The sequence below is a fragment of the Hyla sarda genome, chromosome 1 (genome assembly GCF_029499605.1).
Source record: "Hyla sarda isolate aHylSar1 chromosome 1, aHylSar1.hap1, whole genome shotgun sequence".
Taxonomy (NCBI): domain Eukaryota; kingdom Metazoa; phylum Chordata; class Amphibia; order Anura; family Hylidae; genus Hyla; species Hyla sarda.
This window is the reverse complement of record NC_079189.1, coordinates 481,367,026-481,392,791: the sequence shown is the minus strand read 5'-3', so window position 1 is coordinate 481,392,791 and position 25,766 is coordinate 481,367,026. Positions and strand designations below refer to the sequence as shown.

General features: G+C 50.0%; 1 protein-coding gene across 2 annotated transcripts; it reads left to right on the top strand.

Moving 5' to 3' along the window:
* Positions 1–12,246: 12,246 nt before the first annotated feature.
* LOC130310060 (uncharacterized) lies at positions 12,247–15,370 on the top strand. 2 transcript variants are annotated; one of them, XM_056552368.1, is made up of 7 exons: positions 12,247–12,412; positions 12,925–12,992; positions 13,304–13,446; positions 13,836–14,001; positions 14,221–14,276; positions 14,418–14,504; positions 14,631–15,370. In XM_056552368.1, exons 1-7 carry the CDS (start codon positions 12,288–12,290, stop codon positions 14,820–14,822), a joined length of 837 nt encoding a protein of 278 aa, XP_056408343.1. In that variant the 5' UTR covers positions 12,247–12,287; the 3' UTR covers positions 14,823–15,370. The 2 variants fall into 2 exon arrangements, with proteins under 2 accessions (XP_056408343.1, XP_056408344.1); XM_056552369.1 differs by lacking the exon at positions 12,247–12,412 and adding an exon at positions 12,422–12,640.
* Positions 15,371–25,766: the final 10,396 nt, after the last annotated feature.

The following is a 25,766-nucleotide window of genomic DNA, read 5'->3' as shown; positions in this document are numbered from 1 at the left end:
CTAAATAAATATATTTTATTACTAGGGGTTTCCTTGTTTTATGTGTTGATATATTCTCTAGCACTGTACATAGAAAGACATGTCATTTAGGGCAAAAAGTCCTTTGTAGGTGTCAGGAGGATTCTGGCCCCAAGACATCAGCAGCAGATTCTTAGAGTCCTGTAAGTTGTTCGGCCTCCATGGGTCCGACTTGTTTCACCATTACTTTCCCTCCACTGATGACCCTGTATAATGCTATGCAATAGACACAGTATTATACGGTGAAGGCAATCTAATGATCACACATAATAGTCCCCAATGGTGACTTAAAAAATGAAAAATAAAAAAATATGTAAAAACCCCTCCACTAATAAAATATAAAATCACCCCTCTTTCCATAAAAAGGAGAGAACAGAAAACCATTGACCAAGGGACATGTCTGAGGTCACTAATCCCCTTATTCAATACCAACCCCTAAAACATAGCTTTTATTAATCACATATAAAATATATGAAATTGTGAGTCACTTTAAAATCTGTCTCTTAGTGTGGTATTTATATATACTTACACATACAAAAAGATATCACTATATAAATGACTTAAAAATGATAATATACAAGTCAAAATACCACACTAAGAGACTGTGATTTTAAAGTGACTCTCAATTTCATATATTTTATATGTGATTAATAAAAGCTATGTTTTAGGGGTGGGAATTGTATAATGGGATTAGTGACCTCGGACATGTCCCTTTGATTAATGGTTTTCTGTATTGTTGACCCTGTCCCACTTCTGGGGTACTTGTTTTGGGTAGTTTTTTCATTAAAAAAAAATTAAAATGAAATAAAAATATTAAACAATTTTGGTATTACTGCTTGTAACTGTCTAAACCAGTGATTCCCAACCCTGGTGCTGCTGGATTTTGCTGTGAATTTTTCATTTTTTTAATTTCCCACCCCGGCCTGCGCACCTATGACTCACGGTGCCGCAGGGGGAAGGGAAGCCCTGCTACACCAAAGAGGGGAAGATGCCTTGGAACTGTAAGCTGCACTGGATTCCCGTTGCTTAAGGTACTGTACCCTTTCCACCCCTGTCTCCCATGTCCACCCCCCTGTCACTCATGTCTACCCCCCCCCCAGTCTACCCCCTGTAACGCATGTCCACCCCCTCTGTTGGTACCCCATTTCAACCCTGTCCAACCCCGCCCTCCCGTCACCCATGTCCACCTCCCCGTCACCCATGTCCACCCCCCTGTCACCCATGTCCACCTCCCCGTCACCCATGTCCATCATCCCCGTCATCCATATCAACCCCCGGTCACCCATGTCCACCCCCGTCACCCATGTCCAACCTCCCCCGTCACCCATGTCCACCCCCCCCTGTCTCCCATGTCCACCCCCCTATCACCCATGTCTACCCCACCAGTCTACCCCCTGTAACTCATGTCCACCCCCCATATTCACCCCTCTGACCCTGTCACCCCTGTTCACCCCCCTTTTCTTCTTTGTCCATCCCCCTGTCAACCCTCCCCCCTCCCATCTCTCATGTCCACCCACCCTGTCATCCATATCCACTTGGCCACCCCCTATCCACCCCTCTGTGCTCTACCTTTTCCACCCCTCTGTTGTTACCCCATTTCAACCCTGTCCAACCCCGCCCCCCAATCACCCATGTCCACCCTACCGTCACCCATGTCCACACCCCGTCATCCATGTCCACCCCCCTGTCACCCATGTCCACCTCCAACGTCACCCATGTCAACCCCCGGTCACCCATGTCCACCCTCCCCCGTCACCCATGTCCAACCTTCCCCGTCACCCATGTCTACCCCCTCGTCACCCATGTCCACCCTCCCCGTCACCCATGTCCACCCCCCAGTCACCCATGTCCACCTCCAACGTCACCCATGTCAACCCCCGGTCACCCATGTCCACCCTCCCCCGTCACCCATGTCCAACCTTCCCCGTCACCCATGTCTACCCCCTCGTCACCCATGTCCACCCTCCCCGTCACCCATGTCCACCCCCCAGTCACCCATGTCCACCCCCTGTCACCCATGTCCAACCTCCCCCATCACCCATGTCCAACCTTCCCCGTCACCCATGTCCACCCCCCCCTGTCACCCATGTCTATCCCCCAGTCTACCCCCTGTAACGCATGTCCACCCCCCATATTCACCCCTCTGACCCTTTCACCCCTGTTAACCCCCCTGTCTCCCTTTTCAACCCCCCGTCCAACCACCAGTCTACCCCCTGTCTCCCATGACCACCACCCCCATTCACCCCTCTGTCCCTTTGTCACCCCTCTTTTATCCCCTTGTTATCCTTGTCCACATCCCTATAAACCCCCTTCCCGTCTCTCATGTCCGTCCCCCCTGTCATCCATGTCCATCTTGGCCACCCCCCTATCCACCACTCTGTACTGTACCCTTTCCACCCCTCTGTTGTTACCCCATTTCCACCCTGTCAAACCCCGCCCCCCCATCACCCATGTCCACCCCCCGTCACCCATGTCCCCCCCATGTCACCCATGTCCCCCCCATGTGACCCATGTCCACCACCCGTCATCCATGTCCCCCCCCATGTCACCCATGTCACCCCATGTCCCCCATGACCACCCCCTCACCCATGTCCCCCCTCCCAGTCACCCATGTTCACCCCCCCACCCATGTTCACCCTCCCATCACCCATGTCCACCCTCCCCCGTCTCCCATGTCCACCCTCCCCTGTCTCCCATGTCCAACCCCTGTCACGCATGTCCACCTCCATATTCACCCCTCTGACCCCGTCACCCCTGTTCACCCCCCCGTCTCCCATGTCCACCCCCCCTGTCACCCATATCCACCCCCCAGTCTATCCGGTCACCGATGTCCACCCCCCATCCACCCCTCTGGCAAGAATGTTCACACCCCCGTCCACCCCTGACTACCCCCCAGTCTACCCCTCTGTCACCCATGTCTACCCCCCTATTCACCCCTCTGTCCCTTTGTCACTCCTGTCCACCCCTCTTTTACCCCCTTGTCCACCCTCCTGTCATCCATGTCCACCTTGGCCACCCCCTATCAACCTCTATGTCACCCCTGTCCATCCCCCTGTCACCCATGTTCACTCCCCATTGTCCACCCCTCTGTCCACATCCTTGTCACCCATGTCCACCCCTATTCAACCCTCTGTCCCCTTGTCACCCCCTGTCCACCCTCTGTCACCCCTACACCCCCTGTCACCCATGTGCACTCTTCTACACCCCTCTGTCACCCATGCACACCCCTCTGTCACCCATGTACACTCTTCTACACCCCTCTGTCACCCATGCACACCCCTCTGTCACTCATGTACACTCATATACCCCTCTGTCACTCATGTACACTCTTCTACACCCCTCTGTTACCCATGTACACCCCTCTGTCACCTCTATGCCCCCTGTAACCCTTGTACACTCTTCTACACCCTCTCTGTCACCCATGCACACCCCTCTGTCACCCATGTACAGTGACCCCTCGACCTACGATGGCCCCAACATACGATAATTTCAACATACGATGGCCTCTCAGAGGCCATCGCATGTTGAAGGCAACATCAAGATACAATGCTTTTTTATGTCGGGGCCATCGCACAAACGGCTATTCGGCAGCGCAGACTGCTTCAACTGCCGCCGGATAGCCGTTTACGGTGCCCCGTGAGCTTCGGTGACGATCACTTACCTGTCCTCGGGGCTCCGGCGCGTCCTCTTCGGGATCCCCTGCATCGTCGGCGCTCTCCATCGACATCATCACATCGCTGCGCATCCAATAGGAGTGGCGTGTGTAGCGACATGATGGCGGCGACGGAGAGCGCGGTTGCCGGGGAAGCAGAGGCGTTGCCGTAGCGTCGGGGACACCTCTGGGACGCGGCGACAGTGATTGACAGCAACATCCCGGACAGCGGTGATGAGCGGTGACGGTCCGGAACGGCGGGGACAGGTGAGTACAACTTCCTCTAACAGTGGTCTACAACCTGCGGACCTCCAGATGTTGCAAAAATACAACACCAAGCATGCCCGGACAGCAAATGGCTGTCCGGGCATGCTGAGTGTTGTAGTTTTGCAACATCTGGAGGTCCGCAGGTTGTAGACCACTGTCCTATACTTTACATTGCACGGATCCCTCAACATGCGATGGTTTCAACAAACGATGGTCCGTTTGGAACGGATTACCATTGTATGTTGAGGGACCACTCATACACCCCTCTGTACGCTCTTCTACACCCCTCTGTTACCCATGTACACCCCTCTGTCACCCCCTACACCCCGCTGTCACCCATGTACACCCCTCTGTCACTCCCTACACCATCTGCCACCCATACACACTCCTCTACACCCCTCTGCCACCCATGTACACTCTTCTACACCCATCTGTCACCCATGAACACCCATCTGTCACCCCTGTCACCTATGTACACTCCTCTACACCCCTCTGCCACCCATGTACACCCCTCTGCCACCCATGTACACTCCTCTACAACCCCCTGCCACCAGGGCCGTTTGAAGGAATTTGGGGGCCCCAAGCAAAATGGACATGGAGGCCCCCCCCCCTTTATGTTCACGCACGTCACGCTCTAGGGCCGGCGTCAGGACATCGTAACGCCGGCCCTTGAATTCTGGGAGCGCGACGTGAGCGAACGTCGATACGAGGCCCCCACATTAGGTGCAGCAGAGTTCCTCCACATTAGGTACAGCATAGTTCTCCCCACATTAGGTTGGCAGTGCTCCCCCCACATCAGGTGCAGCATAGTTCTCCCCGCATTAGGTTGGCAGTGTTCCCCCCACATTAGGTAGGCAGTGTTCCCCCGAATTAGGCAGGCAGTGTTCCCTCACATTCGGTTGGCAGTGTTCCCCCACATTAGGTAGGCAGTGTTCCCCCACAATAGGTAGGCAGTGTTCCCCCACATTAGGTTGGCAGTGTTCCCCCCACATTAGGTAGGCAGTGTTCCCCCGAATTAGGCAGGCAGTGTTCCCCCTCATTCGGTTGACAGTGTTCCCCCACATAAGGTAGGCAGTGTTCCCCCACAATAGGTAGGCAGTGTTCCCCCACATTAGGCTGGCAGTGTTCCCCCACATTAGGTAGGCAGTGTTCCCCCACATTAGGTAGGCAGTGTTCCCCCACATTAAGCTGGCAGTGTTCCCCACAGACATAGAGCCTCCAGCCATATACAGTGTATGGCTGGACGCTGTATGCCTGTGTACTGCCCCACTTCAGTGCTCCGACCACCGCTCCTCCTGTCCGGCCATAGCATTAGTTCCCGGGACCGGAGAAGCGGTGATCGGAGCACCGAAGATGACATCCCACTGGTCACTTACCAAGCTGGCCAGCGCGCTTCTTCCTCCTCCTCGATGCTCCGGTCTTCTGCGCCTCAGTTGCTATGGGCGCACGCACGGGACGTCAGTGACGTCCCGGCGTGCGCTATCTCCCGGCGGCTCCTGCGTTTTTAAACTTAACGCGGGGCCGCAGAGAGTTAACAGGGGCATCCCTGTGTCCCGAAAACATCTTTCGGGACACAGGGATGTCCTTAATAGTGATGGGGGAAATTGCCCCGTCTCTACAGGACAGGCAAGTACCAGCTCTGCTCGGGGCCCCTGGCCAGCTCGGGGCCCCAAGCAATTGCTTGGTTTGCCTGTCCTGTAGCGACGGGCCTGCCTGCCACCCATGAACACCCCTCTGTCACCCCCTATACCCCTCTGCCACCCATGTGCACTATTCTACACTCATCTGTAACCCACGTACACCCCTCTGTCACCCCCCTATGCCCCTCTGTCACCCATGTATACTCTTCTACACCTATCTGTCACCCATGTACATTCCTCTACACCCCCCTGTCACCTATGTACACTCCTCTACACCCCTCTGTCACCCATGTACACTCTTCTACACCCATCTGTCACACATGTAAACCCCTCTGTCACCCCCTACGCCCATCTGTCACCCATGCACACTCCTCCTCTACACCCCTCTGCCACCAATGTACACTCTTCTACACCCATCTGCAACCCATGTACACCCCTCTGTCACCCCCTATTCCCACTGTCACCCATGTACACTCCTCCTCTACACCCCTCTGCCACCCATGTACACTCTTCTACACCCATCTGTCACCAATGTACACTCCTCTACACTCCTCTGCCACCCATGTACACTCTTCTACACCCATCTGTCACCCATGTACACCCCTCTACACCCCCCTGTCACCTATGCACATTCCTCTTTACACATGTACACCCCTCTGTCACCCCCTATGCCCCTCTGTCACCCATATACACTCTTCTACACCCCTCTGTCACCCATGTAAACTCCTCTACACCCCCCTGTTACCCATGTACACCCCTCTGTAACCCATGTACACTCCTCTTCACCCCTCTGTCACCCATGTACACCACTCTGTCACCCCCTACACCCCTTTGCCACCCCTGTACACTCCTCTACTATCCCCTGCCACCATGGTACACTCTTCTACACCCCTCTGTCAACCATGTACACCCCTCTGTCACCCCTACGCCCCTCTGTCACCCATGTACACTTTTCTACACCCCTCTGTCACGTATGTACACCTCTCTGTCACCCCCTACACCCATTTGTCAGCCATGCACACTCCTCAACACCCATCTGTCACCCATGTACACCCCTCTGTCACCCCCTACGCCCCTCTGTCAACCATGCACACTCCTCTACACCCCTCTGTCACCCATGCACACCCCTCTGTCACCCATACACACCCCTCTGTCACCCATGCACACCCCTTTACACCCCTCTATTACACATCTACATTCCTCTACACTCCCCTCTATCACCCCCTTTGCCCCCTGTCACCCATGTACACTCTTCTACACCCCTCTGTCACCCATGTACACTTTTCTACACTCCTATTTTACCCATGTACATCCCTCCGTCACCCATGTACTGTAATGCACGTCACACCGGATGGTCACACCGGCCGTGTGTGCACCTCTCCCTGCATGTCGGCCACTGGCGGGGCTGAGAGTCCCAGACCATCACTCACCTCCGTCCCCGGTCTTTGTCCCTCAGCTCTGGCGCGCGTGCCCCCGCCTCCCAGCGCACGCACACCGTAGCTTTGAAATTTAAAGGGCCAGTGCGCTCGGAATTAGTTTCACACCTGCACCACTGTTATACGTTTTAGAACCTCCCTATTATCCTTGCCAGATCTTTGTTTGCCTTGCGCCTTAGAGAAAGCAGTCTTAATGTTTCCTTGCCGAGTACCAGACCTTATTATTCCGTGACCTGACCGTGTTCCTAGCCGCCAGCCTTTTGACCTACTGCTTCCCTACTGACTACGCTCCTGTGCTGCCTGCCCTAACCTCTAGCCAGCCTGACTATGTCCTGCCTATTCCTTCTGTGCCTCGCTTCTCCTCAGCCGCCTGTGTGGTCGAGTCGTGCCAGGGGTTGCGACCTGGGTGCCGCCTGCCGCAGCAAGTCCAACCCGCTTTGCGGCGGGCTCTGGTGAAAACCAACTGCACCTTACACTCAGCTCCCTGGCACGGCCCGCGTCATCTGCCTCACAGGACCAGCAGACCCACTACATCATCTGCTCCAGATTATCGTGGTGTTACGGATCTACTACTCCCTGGGTACCTGTCGTCCGCGGTGAGTCTTACATGTACACTCTTCCACACCCCTCTGTCACCCATGTACACCCTTCTGTCACGCCCTACACCCCTCTGCCACCCATGTACACTCCTCTTCAACCCCTCTGTCACCCATGTACAGCCCTCTGTCACTCATGTACACTCTTCTACACTCCTTTGTCACCCATGTACATCTCTCTGTCACACCCAACACCATTCTGTTAGCCATGCAAACTCCTCTACACCCCTCTGCCACCCATGTACACTCTTCTACACCCATCTGTCACCCATGTACACTCCTCTACACCCCTCTGCCACCCATGTACACTCTTCTACACCCATCTGTCACCCATGTACACTCCTCTACACCCCTCTGTTACCCATGTACACCTCTAAACATCCATGTACACCCCTCTGCCACCCATGTACACTCTTCTACACCCATTTTTCACCTGTGAACACCCCTCTGTCGCCCATGTGCACCCCTCTGTCACCCATGTACACACCTCTACACTCCTCTGTCACCCATGTACACCACTCTGTCACCCCCTATGTCCCTCTGTCAGCCATGCACACTCCTCTTTAACCCCTTGTCACCCATGTACACCCCTCTGTCACGCCCTACACCCCCCTGTCGCCCATGTACACCCCTCTGCCACCCATGTACACTCTTCTACACCTATCTTTCACCCATGTACACCTCTCTGTCGCCCATGTGCACCCCTCTGTCGCCCATGTGCACCCCTCTGTCACCCCGTACGCAGCCTCTGTCACCCATGTACACAACTCTTCACCCCTCTGTCACCCATGTACACCCCTCTGTCACCCCCTATGCCCATCTGTCAGCCATGCACACACCTCTGCACCCCTCTGTCACCCATGTACACTCTTTAACACCCATCTGACACCCATGTACAATCCTCTACACCCAACTGTCACCCTTGTACACTCCTCTACACCCCTCTTTCACCCATGTACAGTCATCTACACCCAGCTGTCACCCATGTACACCCCTCTGTTACACATATACACTCCTCTACACTCCTGTCACCCATCTACACTCCTGTCACCCATGTACACTCCTGTCCACCCCCAACACTGCTCTGTCACCAATGTACACCCCTCTATCACCCCCTTTGCCCCATGTCACCAATGCACACTCTTCTACACCCCTCTGCCACCCATGTACACTCTTCTACACCCCTCTATTACCCCCTTTGCCCCTGTCACCCTTGCACACTCTTCTACACCCCTCTGTCACCTCCTAAGCCCCTCTGTCATCCATGTACACTCTTCTACACACCTCTGTCATCCAAGTAAACTCTTCTACACCCCTCTGTCATCCATGTAAACTCTTCTACACCCCTCTGTCATCCATGTACACTCTTCTACACCCCCTGTCACCCATGTACACTCTTCTACACCCCTCTTCCACCCATGTACACTCCGCTACACCCCTCTGTCACCCATGTACACCCCTCAACACCCATGTACACACCACTGTCACCCATGCACACCCTTCTGTCACCACTTCACCCCTCTGTCACCCATGTACACTCCTCAACACCCCCTGTCACCCATGTACACTTCTCTTCACCCCTCTGTTACTCATGTACACCCCTCTGTTACCCATGTACACCCCTCTGTCACCCATGTACACCCCTCTTTCACCCATGTACACTCCTCTGCCACCCATGTACACTCTTTTACACCCATCTTTCATCCTTGCACACCTCTCTATCACCCATCTACACCTCTCTACACATGTACACTTCTCTACATTCCTGTCACCCATCTACACTCCTGTCACCCTTGTACACTCCTTTCCACCCCCAACACCGCTCTGTCACCAATGTACACCCCTCTATCACCCCCTTTGCCCCCCTGTCACCCATGTACACTCTTCTACACCCATCTTTCACCCTTGCACACCTATCTGTAACACATGTACACCCCTCTACACCCCTCTGTTACACATGTACACTCCTCTACACTCCTGTTACCAATCTACACTCCTGTCACCCTTGTACATTCCTTTCCACCCCAACACCGCTGTCACCAATGTACACCCCTCTATCACCCCCTTTGCCCCCCTGTCACCCATATACACTCTTCTACACCCCTCTGTTACCCATGTGCACCCCTCTGTCACCCATGTTAAAAATTAAAGTGCGGAGCCTAATAGGTTTGTTTTGCAGGTTTAACGATGAGGAATTGTGGCTGGAATAAATTGCCAGATGGAGAAGAAAAGGCAACGACTAGAGAAGACATTATTTGTGAGTTGCTGTATAAAGCAGCACTGTAATCTACGTACCTACAGATAAATAGACATTGTACATTTTGTGCTCGACAACTTTGGTAGGGGTGCCCCGCAAAAAAAATTTCTTCGGAGGGGTGCCCTGAGCTACAAAAGGTTCGGAAACACTAGTCTAAACTATTTAAATATAATGTTTCTGATCTTGCACAGTGGATGGTGTCAGTGTAAAAAAATGTACCAAAAGTGCAGAAAAAATATATGAAAGCAATCCTATGCTTAGCAGTGAATGTTCTTGATTGACTCAGCCAGAGCCCTGGCTTAAACCCATTTGATCATCTCTGGAGAGATCTGAAAATGTCTTCCACTGACGGTACCCATCCAACCTGACAGAGCTTGAGAGGATCTGCAGAAAAGAATGGCAGAAAATCCCCAAATCCAGGTTTATAAACCTTGTGGCCTTATCCCCAAGAAGACTGCCAAAGGGGCTTCACCTAAGTCTTGAGGAAAGGGTATGAATACTTATGTCACTGCAAGATTTTCGTTTTTTCCTTTTCGATAAATTAGAAAGATTTTTAACATGTTGTTTTTACTTTGTCATTATGGGGTGCTGAGGGCAGAATAATGGAGGAGCGGCCTAAAAGGGTCTGACAACCTTCCGAATGCACTGAATACATGACTGCATGAAACATGAACTTCACAAGATGTTTGTTAACCCCCACCATAAAGTGTCACAACTACAAAGGGTGTAAGGGGGCATTCACACCACGTTTGGATCCAGCTGCCATATTGACAAAACGAGGTGTAAATGCACCCTAACAGATGCACTTTAAGTTGTGAGTTGTGACTTCCATGGTTTGGACCTGTTTTTCCAGCACTGACCACAGTGCTCTCTGCTTACACCTCTTTCTATGTCAGGAACTGTCCACAGCAGGAGAGGTTTTCTTGTACTCTGGACAGTTCCTGACACGGATGGATGTGGCAGTAGAGAGCACTGTGGTCTGACTGAAAAGAACTCGAGAAAGAAATACAACTTCCTCTGTAGTATACAGCAGCTGATAAGTACTGGGAGGATTAACATTTTTGAATAGAAATTATTTACAAACCTGTTGAACTTTCTGGCACCAGTTGATTTAAAACCGGAGTACCCCTTTAAACAATTTCTCCAGTGTGGCAGGACATTATCCTGTGTAAAGATGCCACTGCCCTGTACTACTGCCATGACAGGGGAAGTGAATCTGCAATAATAAGGTAGATGGTACATGTCACGGTAACACATAAATGTCTGGACCCAAGGTTTCCCTACAGAACATTGCCCAAATCCTTAACTACCCCATCAATGTTTACTCCTTTATCTCACTGTACACGTTGGGCTGTATATAACCCTGTTATCCAGCGCCCAATTTTACACCAAATGGTGCTGTTGTCATTGGAAACCACAAGGGCCCTGAATTACTTTCCACACAGCCACCGCTCATTGCCTCCAAGTGTTTACAAACTGGAATATTGTAATCTTTTATATCATTATATTTAATAATTAACTCTTAATTATTTTCATTAACCCTTCACTGATCATATTTTGTATAGACACCAATGAGAAGATTTATCACAACCTGTGTAGAGGAAGAGTGGTGCAATTGCCCATAGCAACCAATCAGATCGCCGCTTTCATTTTTGAAAAGGCCTCTGAAAAATATAAGAGGAGATCTGATTGGTTGCTATGGGCAACTGCACCACTTTTCCTCTCCACAGGTTTTGATAAATCTCCCCCCAGAGTACGGATACATCCTATTTTTTATTTTCCATTAAAACGAACCCACACAATGGCGGTATTCTACCTTTTTTCATTCCACCCCACAAATATATATTTTTTCTATTTCTCAATACATTATATGGTAAATGAAATGGTCCGGCCCTTTCGTGCTGGAGGGATGTCCCATGAGGCCAAAACGTTCACCTATTAAACCAACATTTTTGGGGTCATAAGTATAAGATTTGTAATTCCTACAAAGTATAAAAGCTGGTGAGGTCCTGTAAGTCGTTTTTTGCGAGGGGTTGTAGAGAAGCCGGAGCTCTCATAGAGGGCACATTGTGGGCACAGACATCTCGTGTTGGCAGTGGGCAGTAGTAGAGAACAGATCTCCTCTGCAGCCCTTAGGATCACAAGAATTCTTCTTGTAGGTAGTTTTGATAATAACTTTATATTAGGGGTTATTTGTGATATTTCCATATATAATACAGATTTGCTGTATGGATAATTGCAATACTTCTAATACACCAGCAGCAAAGGACATGTGACATCATCAGGTATAGAAGCTGATGACATCACAGATGGTGGTCGGTTATACCACTGCAGGATACAGGCAAAACCTTCACTTTCTGTTAGTTCAGATTGAGAGCGCTCAGTTTTCCTGAGAGTGATAAATATACTTCTTCTTCTAATATGACGAGCCCAACCCTGGCTATCCTGCCATTGTTTTGGGCATTATGGACCTTCGTCGGTGTCCTGACCACCTTCACCATGACCATCATACAAGGTCATTACCAATCAGGGATCATCAGCATCAGGTAGGAGACTCTATAGGGACATTGGTGGGAATCCTACAATACACCATTCCGTCATCCCACCACCACAAGAAGGGACACGCCCCCTCCCACCACACACCAATCACCTCCCACCACCACAAGAAGGGACACGCCCCCTTCCCCTGAGAGGATTTCTAATATTCTGAGCTAATGAAAGGAGGTATTTTTATAATAAATATGCGATAGAGGCATAAAAATGAGATGTACATGGTAAGGATTATGTTCTGAGTAACATTATTAGTATTGTTATTATAGTTACTAGTGACCGATTCTTGTTACTAGTGACCGATTCTTGTTACTAGTGACCGATTCTTGTTCCTAGTGACCGATTCTTGTTACTAGTGAACGGACCTTGTTACTAGTGACCGATTCTTGTTACTAGTGACTGATCCTTGTTACTAGTGACCGACCCTTGTTACTAGTGACCGGCCCTTATTACTAGTGACCGGCCCGGAGCTCTACTAATGTTATACATGGAATCTATGTCTCCTCAGTGACACTGGAGCAGAATATCCAGAATCCATCGTGTTGACTATAGTGTCCACCGTATCTTCTCTGCTAGGTAAGTGCATTACATGTATCTATAGGAATTATTAATAGTGCCTTCCTGAGTACAAAGGAGTAGCTAAAGTGTCATGGGTGCAAAAATTCAGTCTGGGCCCTCCTGACCACGCCCATCAACCGCTGCTTGAGTAACTACTAACATGACCGCCATGACAGCTTCAGCACATGTTTTTAGACAACTTTTGGCAGATCTACTGTGTTACTGAATTATATGTCCTGTATATGTTCTCATTATTAGTATCTTCAGACATGTATATGCTTTGTGTGGTATATATACCATCTATAGACTGTTCTGTATATGGATTTCAGAGGCCGGGATTTTGTACATAGTCTACAAATCAATGGAGATCCAGGCCCTGAAGAGAAGCATTTGTGGAATCACCTGCCAAACATGGCTGCTGACATTTGGATGGATGACGTGTATCGGGAACATGATAACCCCATTGATACAGGTTTGTTTATACAGATTCTGTGGTTTTAGGGCCCCTTAGCTGGTCACCTATGAAGCCCCCTTACCCAGGAGAAGAGCAGCACAGCTGGGGCCATGTATTGTCAGATAACCTGCTGATCTGTAGGTCTTGGGACAGAATGGGCCTGAGCTCACACCCCCTCACAATGATACATAAGGCGCAGTATAAGAATACAGATAATATAATAACACCATTGGCAGATGTAGGATTATCCTGGATACTTACCATTGGCAGATATTAAGTATCCAGGACAATCATATATCTGCTAATGGTGTATAATGATATGGAGCTCTATGTGTTGTCTGATGATAGGTCATCTAGGACAGGATATGTATATTGTGAAATGCCATATTTTCTTTGTTTTCCTCTAGGATTCAGCAATGCTCAATGATAGCTACCTGGCAGTTTTATCCAGTACCGTCATATACGGTGGTATATCTGTGGCAACTCAGCTATACCCAGGCTCCAGGGACCGCAGATGTAGGCGCCTTACCACCACGGTGCTGTCAGGGACCATCTTGCTGGCTAACATTAGCCGTATCCTTTGCAATTCACTATGTTATGTTATGGGATTAAAGGAAACTCCAATAAATCCTTTCAGACACCATAATGACTTTTTAGGTTCTGTCCTTTGCCATTGATGGTGGTGGAGCTGGGTTATCTTGTCACTTCTGATCATGATCAGTGTTTTTCTACTAAAATATGAGCCCATTCTGCAGGGTTGAGGTTATTTTCCTATATACGTCCTCCTTTCAGGGCTATCCTGTAAAATGACGGCATTATATACCTGTAGAAGCAAGTACTGCACACAGGTATGTATATTCTACCACACAGGGCGAACTTCTTCCCATGGTTATGGGATCCCATTCCCAGAAATTCCCACCACTGCATGGTGAATAAAGGGGAAGACCAAAATGGACAAAGTCAAATGTATATTTTTGTTTTATTTTCAGTCTTCCCGAATTACTCTGACCATCCTGGAGTGGGTCGTATTGGTCTGCTCCTGTATAAGCCAGATACTGCTGTATTGGGACTTCCCGGTCAGTATATGAAATCCAGATTTACAAGGTCTTGTTCACATGTAGCAGCTTTGTTGTGTCTGGGGCCTTTATATGTCAGTGAATATGAATGGTTACAACATATCCGGCTCTTCTTTCACTTCGTAGGTTCTTACTACAACATCTAAGAGGAACATGATAGAAGCTGAGAGCGTCCTGAGTGTTGATCCCTTGACAGTGCCTCTATTAGATGGAGAACTAGAGGATCAACAAGATGACGTGACGCCAGATGAAACATCTACATGTGACTTTGTTACAGTAGACCTATATTCAGCAGAGGACACAATACCATCAGACTAGGAACCCCAACTTCTCACTGGAAAAGACTCCCCCCCCCTCCCCCTCCCAAAAAAAAAATGGATGGATAGATCTATCTATCTATCTATCTCATATCTATCTATTATGAGAAGGTGAAAGGCATGGTGGTTGATTGGCGATATGTGTCACCAAGGATCCTGGCCTTGGTGAAGTAAGAGCCGGTATTTATTCAGTGTCTGTGCTGTGATTCAGACTGACACTGTGGCTTTAGTATGGCTGGAAGGCCAATCTGGGACCACTCTTACTGGGAATGGCCAAGTGTAGGGTGGGGGCCATTCCCCACAATCCAGGCCGCCTTTTGTTGGCCTTAAAGACAGCCTGCTTCACCAGCTGAGGGGGATTTACTATTTGCGGCTCACACTGCCAGAGCGAGCTGAAAGTGGAGTCCTTCCCTGAGAGGTTGGAAGATGGTGGCCTGGAAAAGACTTGCTTGATGCCGCATGGCATGGACTCAGGATCTGCTGGCACCTGTTGTCCTGTGTGATGCCGCTTCCATGTTACTTTTCTATCTAAATAAATATATTTTATTACTTGGGTTTCCTTGTTTTATGTGTCGATATATTCTCTAGCACTGTATATATAGAAAGACATGCCATTTAGGGCAAAAAGTCCTTAATAGGTGTCAGGAGGATTCTGGCCCCAAGACGTCAGCAGCAGATTCTTAGAGTCCTGTAAGTTGTTCGGCCTCCATGGGTCCGACTTGTTTCACCATTACGTTCCCTCCACTGATGACCCTGCATAATGCTATGCAATAGACACAGCATTATACAGTGAAGGCAATCTAATGATCACATATAATAGTCCCCAATGGTGACTTAAAAAATGAAAAATAAAAAATGATGTAAAAGCCCCTCCACCAATAAAATATAAAATCACCCCTCTTTCCATAAAAAGGAGAGAACAGAAAGCCATTGACCAAGGGACATGTCCGAGGTCACTAATCTCCTTATTCAATTCCCACCCCTAAAACATAGCTTTTATTAAGCACATATAAAATATAGCAAATTGTGAGTCATTTTAAAATCACAGTCTCTTAGTGTGGTATTTTGACTTGTATATTATAATTTTTAAGTGATTTATATAGTGATATCTTTATATATGTATATATATAAATACCACACTAAGAGACTATGATTTTAAAGTGACTCACAATTTCATATATTTTATATGTGATTAATAAAAGCTATGTTCTAGGGGTGGGAATTGAATTAAGGGGATTAGTGACCTCGGACATGTCCCTTTGATTAATGGTTTTCTGTATTGTTGACCCTGACCCACTTCTGGGGTACTTGTTTTGGCTAGTTTTTCATGAAAAAAAACAAAATGTAAAAAAATATTTAGAACATTTGGTATTACTGCTTGTATAACTGTCTAAACCAGTGATTCGTAACCCGGGTGCGGTCGGATTTTGCCGTGAATTTTTCTTCTTTTTTTTCTTTTTTAAATTTCCCGCCCCGGCCTGCGTGCCTATGACTCACAATGCCGCAGGGGGAAGGGAAGTCTGCGTGCGCACATGATGTCTCTCAGCGTCCCCCTCCCCCCTGCGGTGCAGTGAGTGGAAAATGGTGCCCTGCTACACCAAAGAGAGGAAGATGCCGTGGAACTGCAAGCCGTGCTGGATTCCCGTTACGGCTTGCTTAAGGTTCTGTTCCCTTTCCACCCCTCTGTAACCCCATTTCAACCCTGCCCAACCCTGCCCCCCCCGTTAGCCATGTCCACCCCCTGTCATCCATGTCATCCCCTCCGTCACCCATGTCCACCCCCCGTCACCCATGTCCACCCCCTGTCATCCATGTCAACCCCCCGTCACCCATGTCCACCCCCCGTCACCCATGTCCACTCCCCCCGTCACCCATGTCATGTCCACTCACCCCATCACCCATGTCCACCCCTCCCGTCACCCATGTCCACCCCCCCGTCACCCATGTCCACCCCCCCTGTCACCCATGTCCACCCCCCAGTCACCCATGTCCACCCCCAGTCACCCATGTCCACACCCCGTCACCCATGTCCACTCCCCCCATCACCCATGTCCACTTCCCACCGTCACCCATGTCCACCTCCCCGGTTACCCATGTCCATCTCCCGTCACCCATGTCCACCCCCCTGTCATCCATGTCCGCCTTGTCCACCTCCCAGTCTTCCCTGTCACCCATGTCCACCCCCCTATTCACCCGTCTGTCCCTATGTCACCCCTCTTGTTATCCTTGTCCACCCCCCTGTTCACCCCCCCGTCTTCCATTTCCACCCCCTGTCATCCATGTCCACATTGGCCACCCCTCTGTCACCCCTGTCCATCCCCCTTTCACCCCTGTCCACCCCCCCAGTCCACCCCTCTTACCACCCCCAGTCTACCCCTCTGTCACCCATGTCCACCCCTGTTCACTCCTCTGACCCCGTCACCCCTGTTCACCCCCCCCCCTGTCTCCCATGTCTGCCCCCCTGTCACCCATGTCCACCCCTCTGTCCCTTTGTCACCCCTCTTATCTCATTTGTCCACCTTGGCCATCAACCTCTATGTCACCCCTGTCCATCCCCCTGTCACCCATGTTCACTCTCCATTGTCCAACCCTCTGTTCACATCCTTGTCCCCCATGTCCACCCCCCTATTCACCCGTCTGTCCCTTTGTCACCCCTCTTGTTATCCTTGTCCACCCCGTTGTTTACCCCCCATCTTCCATGTCCACCCCCCGTCATTCATGTCCACATTGGCCACCCCTCTGTCACCCCTGTCCATCCCCTGTACAACTCCTGTCTACCCCCCCCGTCCACCCCTCTGACCACCCCCAGTCTAACCCTCTGTCACCCATGTCCATCCCCTGTTCACCCCTCTGACCCCGTCACCCCTGTTCACCCCCCCTGTCTCCCATGTCTACCCCCCTGTCACACATGTCCACCCCTCTGTCTCTTTGTCACCCCTCTTATCTCATTTGTAATTCTTGTCCACCCCCCCCCCTATCTCTCATGTCCACCCCCCCTGTCCCTCTGTCATCCATGTCGACCATGGCCACCCCCCTATCCACCCCTCTGTCACCCCAGTCCACCCCTCTCTGTCACTCCTGTCCACCCCTCTTTTACCCCCTTGTCCACCCTCCTGTCATCCATGTCCACCTTCGCCACCCCCTATCAACCTCTATGTCACCCCTGTCCATCCCCCTGTCACCCATGTTCACTTTCCATTGTCCAACCCTCTGTCCACATCCTTGTCAGCCATGTTCACCCCCTATTCACCCATCTGTCCCTTTGTCACCCCTGTCCACCCTTCTGTTACCACCATGTCATGCCTGTCCACCCCTCTGAAACCCATGTACACCCCTCCGTCACCCCCCTACACTCATCTGTCACCCCTCTGTCACCTATGTACACTCCTCTACACCCCTCTGTCACCCCCTATGCCCCCCTCTCACCCATGTACACTCCTCTACACCCCTCTGCCACCTATGTACACTCTTCTACATCCATCTGTCACCCATGTACACTCAGCTACACCCCTCTGTCACCCATGTATGCTCCACTACAACCCTCTGTCACTCCTATGCCCCCCTCTCACCCATGTACTCTCCTCTACACCCCTCTGCCACCCATGTACACTCTTCTACATACATCTGTCACACATGTGCACTCCTCTACAACCCTCTGTCATCCATGTACACTCTTCTACAACCCTCTGTTACCCATGCACACTTGTCTGTCACCCATTTACACCCCTCTGTCACTTTCCACGCCCTCTGTCACCCATGTACACTCTTCCACACCCCTCTGTCACCCATGTACACCCCCTCTGTAACTCCCTACACCCTTCTGTCACCTATGTACACTCCTCTACACTCCTCTGTCACCCCCTATGCCCCCCTATCACTCATGTATACTCCTCTACACCCCTCAGCCAGCTGTGTACACTCTTCTACATCTATCTGTCACCCATGTACACTCAGCTACTCCCCTCTGTCACCCATGTACAACCCTTTACAACCCTCTGTCACCCCTGTACACTCTTCTACACCCCTCCGTCACCCATGTACACCCCTCTGTCACCCCTACACCCCTCTGTCACCCATGTACACTCCTCTACACTCCTCTGTCACCCATCTACACACCTCTGCCACCTATATACACTCTTCTACATCCATCTGTCACCCATGTACACTCAGCTACACCTCTCTGTCACCCATGTACACTTCTCTACAACCCTCTGTCACCCCCTATGCCCCCACTCACCCATGTACACTCCTCTACACCCCTCTGCCACCTATGTACGCTATTCTACATCCATCTGTCACCCATGTACACTCCTCTACAACCCTGTCACCCATGTACACCCCTCTACCACCCATGTACACTCTTCTACACCCATCTGTCATCCATGCACACCCCTCTGTTACACATGTACACTCTTCTACACCCCTCTGTCACCCCCCTAGGCCCCTCAGTCACTCATGTACACTCGTCTACACCCCTCTGTCACCCATGTACATCCCTCTACACCCCTCTGTTACACATGTACACTCCTCTACACTCCTGTCACCCATGTACACTCCTGTCACCCATGTACACTCCTGTCCACCCCCAACACCACTCTATCACCAACGTACACCCCTTTAACACCCCCTTTGCCTCCCTGTCACCCATGTGCTCTCTTCTACACCTCTCTGCCACCTTTGTACACTCTTCTACATCCATCTGTCACCCATGTACACTCAGCTACACCCTTCTGTCACCCATGTACACTTCTCTACAATCCTCTGTCACCCCTATGCCCCCCTCTCACCCATGTACACTCCTCTACACCCCTCTGCCACCCATGTACACTCTTCTACATCCCTCTGTCACCCATGTACACTCCTCTACAACCCTGTCATCCACGTACACTCCTACACCCCTCTGTCACCCATGTACACCCCACTGTCACCCATGTACACCCCTCTGCCACCCATGTACACTCTTCTTTACCCATCTGTCATCCATGCACACCCCTCTGTTACACATGTACACTCTTCTACACTCCTGTCACCCATCTACACTCCTGTCCACCCCAACACCGCTCTATCACCAACGTACACCCCTCTAACACCCCCTTTGCCCCCTGTCACCCATGTACACTCTTCTACACCCCTCTGCTACCCATATACACTCTTCTACACCCCTCTGACACCCCCCTAGGCCCCTCAGTCACCCATGTACACTCTTCTACACCCATCTGTCACCCATGTACACCCCTCTACACCCCTCTGTTACACATGTACACTCCTCTACACTCCTGTTACCTATGTAGACTCCTGTCCACCTCCAACACCGCTCTATCACCAACGTACATCCCTCTAACACCCCCTTTGCCCCCTGTCACCCATGTACACTCTTCTACACCCCTCTGCCACCCATATACACTCTTCTACACCCCTCTGACACCCCCCTAGGCCCCTCAGTCACCCATGTACACTCTTCTACACCCATCTGTCACCCATGTACACCCCTCTGTCACACATGTACAATCCTCTACACTCCTGTCACCCATCTACACTCCTGTCACCCATCTACACTCCTGTCCACCCCCAACACCGCTCTATCACCAACGTACACCCCTCTATCACCTCATTTGCCCCCCTGTCACCCATGTACACTCTTCTACACCCCTCTGTCACCCCCCTATGCCCCTCAGGCACCCATGTACACTCTTCTATATCCATCTGTCACCCATGTACACTCAGCTACTCCCCTCTGCCACCCCTGTACACTCCTCTACAACCCTCTGTCACCCCTGTACACTCTTCTACACCCCTCTGTCACCCTTGTACACCCCTCTGTCACCCCCTAGGCCCCTCTGTCACCCATGTACAAAGAACATGATAACCCCATTGATACAGGTTTGTTTATACAGATTCTGTGGTTTTCGGGCCCCTTAGCTGGTCACCTATGAAGCCCCCTTACCCAGGAGAAGAGCAGCACAGCTGGGGCCATGTATCCAGGACAATCATATATCTGCTAATGGTGTATAATGATATGGAGCTCTATGTGTTGTCTGATGATAGGTCATCTAGGACAGGATATGTATATTGTGAAATGCCATATTTTCTTTGTTTTCCTCTAGGATTCAGCAATGCTCAATGATAGCTACCTGGCAGTTTTATCCAGTACCGTCATATACGGTGGTATATCTGTGGCAACTCAGCTATACCCAGGCTCCAAGGACCGCAGATGTAGGCACCTTACCACCACGGTGCTGTCGGTGACCATCTTGCTGGCTAACATTAGCCGTATCCTTTACAATTCACTATGTTATGTTATGGGATTAAAGGAAACTCCAGTAAATCCTTTCAGACACCATAATGACTTTTTAGGTTCTGTCCTTTGCCATTGATGGTGGTGGAGCTGGGTTATCTTGTCACTTCTGATCATGATCAGTGTTTTTCTAGTAAAATATGACCCCATTCTGCAGGGTTGAGGTTATTTTCCTATATACATCCTCCTTTCAGGGCTATCCTGTAAAATGACGGCATTATATACCTGTAGAAGCAAGTACTGCACACAGGTACGTATATTCTACCACACAGGGCGAACTTCTTCCCATGGTTATGGGATCCCATTCCCAGAAATTCCCACCACTGCATGGTGAATAGTGTTGAGCGGCATAGGCCATATTTGAATTCGCGAATATTCGCGAATATATGGACGAATATTCGTCATATATTCGCGAATATTCGCATATTCGTTATATTCTCGTTTTATTTTCGCATATGCGTAAATTCGCTTATGCGAAAATTAACATATGTGAAAATTAGCATATAAAAAATTAGCATGCTCGGAAATTCGCATATGGGAACATTTGCATATGCGAATTTTCGCATATGCGAATTTTCGCACGCCAGTCTCACACAGTAGTATTAGAGCCTTCTTTACACCACACAAGCTGGAGGCAGAGAGGGATGATCACTGTGATGTGTACTGTGAAGAAAAAAAAAAAATAAAAAATAAAAAAAAATGAATATTCATAATTACGAATATATAGCGCTATATTCGCGAAATTCGCGAATTCGCGAATATGCGATATTCGCGAACAATATTCGAATTGCGAATATTCGCGAGCAACACTAAATTGGTGAATAAAGGGGAAGACCAAAATGGACAAAGTCAAATGTATATTTTTGTTTTATTTTCAGTCTTCCCGAATTACTCTGACCATCCTGGAGTGGGTCGTATTGGTCTGCTCCTGTATAAGCCAGATACTGCTGTATTGGGACTTCCCGGTCAGTATATGAAATCCAGATTTACAAGGTCTTGTTCACATGTAGCAGCTTTGTTGTGTCTGGGGCCTTTATATGTCAGTGAATATGAATGGTTACAACATGTCCGGCTCTTCTTTCACTTCGTAGGTTCTTACTACAACATCTAAGAGGAACATGATAGAAGCTGAGAGCGTCGTGAGTGTTGATCCCTTGACAGTGCCTCTATTAGATGGAGAACTAGAGGATCAACAAGATGACGTGACGCCAGATGAAGCATCTACATGTGACTTTGTTACAGTAGACCTATATTCAGCAGAGGACACAATACCATCAGACTAGGAACCCCATCTTCCCACTGGAAAAGACTCCCCCCCCCCTCCCCCTCCCCCCCCAAAAAAATGGATGGATAGATCTATCTATCTATCTATCTATCTCATATCAATCTATTATGAGAAGGTGAAAGGCATGGTGGTTGATGGGCGATATGTGTCACCAAGGATCCTGGCCTTGGTGAAGTAAGAGCCGGTATTTATTCAGTGTCTGTGCTGTGATTCAGACTGACACTGTGGCTGTAGTGTGGCTGGAAGGCCAATCTGGGACCACTCTTACTGGGAATGGCCAAGTGTAGGGTGGGCCGCCTTTTGTTGGCCTTAAAGACAGCCTGCTTCACCAGCTGAGGGGGATTTACTATTTGCAGCTCACACTGCCAGAGCGAGCTGAGAGTGGAGTCCTTCCCTGAGAGGTTGGAAGATGGTGGCCTGGAAAAGACTTGCTTGATGCCGCATGGCATGGACTCAGGATCTGCTGGCACCTGTTGTCCTGTGTGATGCCGCTTCCATGTTACTTTTCTATCTAAATAAATATATTTTATTACTTGGGTTTCCTTGTTTTATGTGCCGATATATTCTCTAGCACTGTATATAGAAAGACATGCCATTTAGGGCAAAAAGTCCTTAATAGGTGTCAGGAGGATTCTGGCCCCAAGACGTCAGCAGCAGATTCTTAGAGTCCTGTAAGTTGTTCGGCCTCCATGGGTCCGACTTGTTTCACCATTACGTTCCCTCCACTGATGACCCTGCATAATGCTATGCAATAGACACAGCATTATACAGTGAAGGCAATCTAATGATCACATATAATAGTCCCCAATGGTGACTTAAAAAATGAAAAATAAAAAATGATGTAAAAGCCCCTCCACCAATAAAATATAAAATCACCCCTCTTTCCATAAAAAGGAGAGAACAGAAAGCCATTGACCAAGGGACATGTCCGAGGTCACTAATCTCCTTATTCAATTCCCACCCCTAAAACATAGCTTTTATTAAGCACATATAAAATATAGCAAATTGTGAGTCACTTTAAAATCACAGTCTCTTAGTGTGGTATTTTGACTTGTATATTATAATTTTTAAGTAATTTATATAGTGATATCTTTATATATGTATATATATATATATATATATATATATATATATAAATACCACACTAAGAGACTATGATTTTAAAGTGACTCACAATTTCATATATTTTATATGTGATTAATAAAAGCTATGTTCTAGGGGTGGGAATTGAATTAAGGGGATTAGTGACCTCGGACATGTCCCTTTGATTAATGGTTTTCTGTATTGTTGACCCTGACCCACTTCTGGGGTACTTGTTTTGGCTAGTTTTTCATGAAAAAAAACAAAATGTAAAAAAATATTTAGAACATTTGGTATTACTGCTTGTATAACTGTCTAAACCAGTGATTCGCAACCCGGGTGCGGTCGGATTTTGCCGTGAATTTTTCTTCTTTTTTTTCTTTTTTAAATTTCCCGCCCTGGCCTGCGTGCCTATGACTCACAATGCCGCAGGGGGAAGGGAAGTCTGAGTGCGCACATGGTGTCTCTCAGCGTCCCCCTCCCCCCTGCGGTGCAGTGAGTGGAAAATGGTGCCCTGCTACACCAAAGAGGGGAAGATGCCGTGGAACTGCAAGCTGCGCTGGATTCCCGTTACGGCTTGCTTAAGGTTCTGTTCCCTTTCCACCCCTCTGTAACCCCATTTCAACCCTGCCCAACCCTGCCCCCCCCGTTAGCCATGTCCACCCCCTGTCATCCATGTCATCCCCTCCGTCACCCATGTCCACCCCCCATCACCCATGTCCACCCCCTGTCATCCATGTCAACCCCCCGTCACCCATGTCCACCCCCCGTCACCCATGTCCACTCCCCCCGTCACCCATGTCATGTCCACTCACCCCATCACCCATGTCCACCCCTCCCGTCACCCATGTCCAGCCCCCCGTCACCCATGTCCACCCCCCGTCACCCATGTCCACCCCCCCTGTCACCCATGTCCACCCCCCTGTCACCCATGTCCACCCCCAGTCACCCATGTCCACCCCCTGTCACCCATGTCCACTCCCCCCATCACCCATGTCCACTTCCCACCGTCACCCATGTCCACCTCCCCGGTTACCCATGTCCATCTCCCGTCACCCATGTCCACCCCCCTATCATCCATGTCCGCCTTGTCCACCTCCCAGTCTTCCCTGTCACCCATGTCCACCCCCCTATTCACCCGTCTGTCCCTTTGTCACCCCTCTTGTTATCCTTGTCCACCCCCTTGTTTACCCCCGTCTTCCATGTCCACCCCCCGTCATTCATGTCCACATTGGCCACCCCTCTGTCACCCCTGTCCATCCCCTGTACAACTCATGTCTAACCACCCCGTCCACCCCTCTGACCACCTCCAGTCTAACCCTCTGTCACCCATGTCCACCCCCTGTTCACCCCTCTGACCCCGTCACCCCTGTTCACCCCCCCTGTCTCCCATGTCTACCCCCCTGTCACCCATGTCCACCCCTCTGTCTCTTTGTCACCCCTCTTATCTCATTTGTAATTCTTGTCCACCCCCCCTATCTCTCATGTCCACCCCCCCTGTCCCTCTGTCATCCATGTCGACCAGGTCCACCCCCTATCCACCCCTCTGTCACCCCAGTCCACCCCTCTCTGTCACTCCTGTCCACCCCTCTTTTACCCCCTTGTCCACCCTCCTGTCATCCATGTCCACCTTGGCCACCCCCTATCAACCTCTATGTCACCCCTGTCCATCCCCCTGTCACCCATGTTCACTTTCCATTGTCCAACCCTCTGTCCACATCCTTGTCAGCCATGTTCACCCCCTATTCACCCATCTGTCCCTTTGTCACCCCTGTCCACCCTTCTGTTACCACCATGTCATGCCTGTCCACCCCTCTGAAACCCATGTACACCCCTCCGTCACCCCCCTACACTCATCTGTCACCCCTCTGTCACCTATGTACACTCCTCTACACCCCTCTGTCACCCCCTATGCCCCCCTCTCACCCATGTACACTCCTCTACACCCCTCTGCCACCTATGTACACTCTTCTACATCCATCTGTCACCCATGTACACTCAGCTACACCCCTCTGTCACCCATGTATGCTCCTCTACAACCCTCTGTCACTCCTATGCCCCCCTCTCACCCATGTACACTCCTCTACACCCCTCTGCCACCCATGTACACTCTTCTACATACATCTGTCACACATGTGCACTCCTCTACAACCCTCTGTCATCCATGTACACTCTTCTACAACCCTCTGTTACCCATGCACACTTGTCTGTCACCCATTTACACCCCTCTGTCACTTCCCACGCCCTCTGTCACCCATGTACACTCTTCCACACCCCTCTGTCAC

Coding starts and splice junctions, on each gene's coding strand:
- LOC130310060 (XM_056552368.1), top strand. CDS start 12,288: ATGACGAGCCCAACCCTGGCTATCCTGCCATTGTTTTGGGCATTATGG. Junction 13,447..13,835: donor TGATAACCCCATTGATACAG/GTTTGTTTATAC, acceptor GTTTTCCTCTAG/GATTCAGCAATGCTCAATGA. Junction 14,505..14,630: donor TGCTGTATTGGGACTTCCCG/GTCAGTATATGA, acceptor TTCACTTCGTAG/GTTCTTACTACAACATCTAA.